Here is a 2,319-nt window from a genome sequence, read left to right as displayed (position 1 = left end):
TCAGAGATAAGCCCAAAATTCCTAGTGATCTTTCACGAAATATTTTAATTTCTATCACATCGGATGCTTCTCCCATATTTTTCATTTCAAAGTTCTTTGAGAGATAACTCTTGGTCTCGTATAATAGACCAAGATCACTACTGGCCAATAATATGTCATCAACATACAAAACCAAAAATATGAACTTACTCCCACTGATCTTGAGGTATATACATGGATCTACTATGTTTTTTTTGAAACCGAATTTCGTAATGGTTTCAGTTAGGCCTGGGCGTTCGGATATCGGATCGGGTTCGGTTCGGATTTTTCGGTTTTCGGATTTTTTGGATATTGATTCTAATATCCATTCGGATATTTATAAAATTTGGTTCGGTTTCGGTTTGGATATTTCGGATTTCGGTTCGGTTTGGATATAACTGTGATAATTAAATTAAGGTTTGCAATCCACATATGAAAAGAGTTCCTGGGAATTGCTCCTTTGAACCAAACCACTTTCATGTTATACTAATCAGTTATATAATTAAATAATGTGCCCTCAATCATTTACTCGCTCATTTTGGTATCATCAAAACTTTGACTTTCTCCAACCTTGACCGGGCAAAAGAGATTACAAAATTACCAAGTGTTATTTGGTTCCAAATGAGTACTCTTTTAAGTAAAACAAATGGTTTTTAGTTTATTGTTTCATTTTTAGTCAAAAGCTCAACAAAAAGTGAAAACCCAAAGGCTCCTAGCAAATTTTGTTATTGAGACCTTAACTAGAAAAATGTTGAAAAATAAAATTTCGAATGACGGAAATGAGTAATATCTAGGGTCGACTCAATTAACCAGATTTGTTGTCCCATAAATAATAAATAATTTTTTTTTTTTTTTATATAGAAACTTCATAATACAAATTAGTAAAATAATTACATAACATAAGCAACATATAGTAATTACAAAAGAACGAAAGAACGAGACACCAAGAGACCGCTAACAAGCTTTTTTATGTTTTTAATTTTTGTAATTGATTGCACTCTTATGTAAAATTTTGTGTGTAGCTATTATAATCCTGTAGTTATATATATATCCCCTTACATACAATATATTCACATATAAACCTTTTTATAACCTAACATCCCTTTTCACAGTTTGCATAGAAGAGAAAGCTTACACACGTTAATTAATTTTGAATACAACACAAAAATCATTTTTTCATTCTTGAAACGCTCCGGCGATCATTGTAATGAAAGCACTAAACTTGCCTCCCTCTTCTTCTTCCCCACAATCTTCTGTTTCTTCTTCTTCTTCCTCCTCCAACGACTCATCTTCTTCTGCTTCCTCCTCTTCTCCTCCTCCTTCTTGTTCCTCTTTTGCACCTCCTCCGCGGTGGCGCCGAGGCTTAATCTTCTTGAGGGTGGTTCCAAGACCAACCATTGCTTTAGCTATCTTCTCTCTCTTTGATCCTTTCTTCTTCTTCTCTTCTTCTTTCTCATCTTTTGAGTGATGGTGAAGGTGGAATATTCCTCTATGCTTACGGGATTTCTCCTTCTCCTTTTCCGGCGACGACTCTTGTTTTTCGACGGCTTGTTCGACGTGAGCAACCTCCACGGTTTCACATAATTGTTTCACCATCTTCTTTCTCTTTATGTTTCTTTCCCTTCTCAACGAGAGCTTCTTTTTAATATTATGCTTTGAGCTCTTTTGTTTGTGATAAACACTTTAACACTTGTATAGTTATATATATACATGATCCACACCACTTGCTTTTTTTTTATTTTGCATATATGATCATATATATATATATATATAACTCGCTAATTTTGGCAACTAGACTTTGACTTTCATCTAACAGTGACAGAGAATAAAAGAGATTAGGGATAACATTAAGTAGTGCTTTTTAATTTTAAAAACATCATTAATTACATGCATGAACTGAATTAGTGTTTAAATTAAGTAAAACAAGTGGTGTTTTAGTTTTTGCAAACATTCTTTTAGTTACCCAGAGGCAACTATGAAAACTATAAGCTCCCATTCTATTGTCTTTTCTTATTAATAGTTTCCAGTACACATAAAAAAAAAAGGATCCTTAAAAAAAAACGACAATCTATCGTTGGTATATTGGTATAAATTAAAAAGTCAAACGGAGTTGTGTTTGTTTTTTTTACCAATTTTAGAGCATAAAAAATCTAAAATTCCCAATATTAATACCAAACACAACTCCTAAAGGTTTTGACAATATAGAGCTCACAAACCAAAACATGAAAAGATTTATGAAGAAAATATTAGAAACCTCCAAATAAGATAAAAAAAAAACCTGTTGATATCGAATGGTTAAAA

The 2,319-nt window shown here is 32.5% G+C and overlaps 1 protein-coding gene across 1 annotated transcript; it reads right to left on the bottom strand.

Annotated features, from left to right (window-relative positions):
* Positions 1–1,041: 1,041 nt before the first annotated feature.
* On the bottom strand, positions 1,042–1,670 carry LOC111830164 (cilia- and flagella-associated protein 251-like). The gene has a single exon (XM_023781606.1). It carries the CDS (start codon positions 1,612–1,614, stop codon positions 1,195–1,197), a length of 420 nt encoding a protein of 139 aa, XP_023637374.1. The 5' UTR covers positions 1,615–1,670; the 3' UTR covers positions 1,042–1,194.
* Between the last annotated feature and the right edge of the window lie 649 nt (positions 1,671–2,319).

This window comes from Capsella rubella, unplaced genomic scaffold (genome assembly GCF_000375325.1).
Source record: "Capsella rubella cultivar Monte Gargano unplaced genomic scaffold, Caprub1_0 scaffold_6, whole genome shotgun sequence".
In the NCBI taxonomy this organism is placed as follows: domain Eukaryota; kingdom Viridiplantae; phylum Streptophyta; class Magnoliopsida; order Brassicales; family Brassicaceae; genus Capsella; species Capsella rubella.
The sequence above is the reverse complement of the archived record's forward strand: the minus strand, read 5'-3'. Positions and strand labels throughout refer to the sequence as shown.

Excerpts from the sequence above, each read along its gene's own strand:
- LOC111830164 (XM_023781606.1), bottom strand. The coding sequence starts at position 1,614 with ATGGTGAAACAATTATGTGAAACCGTGGAGGTTGCTCACGTCGAACAA.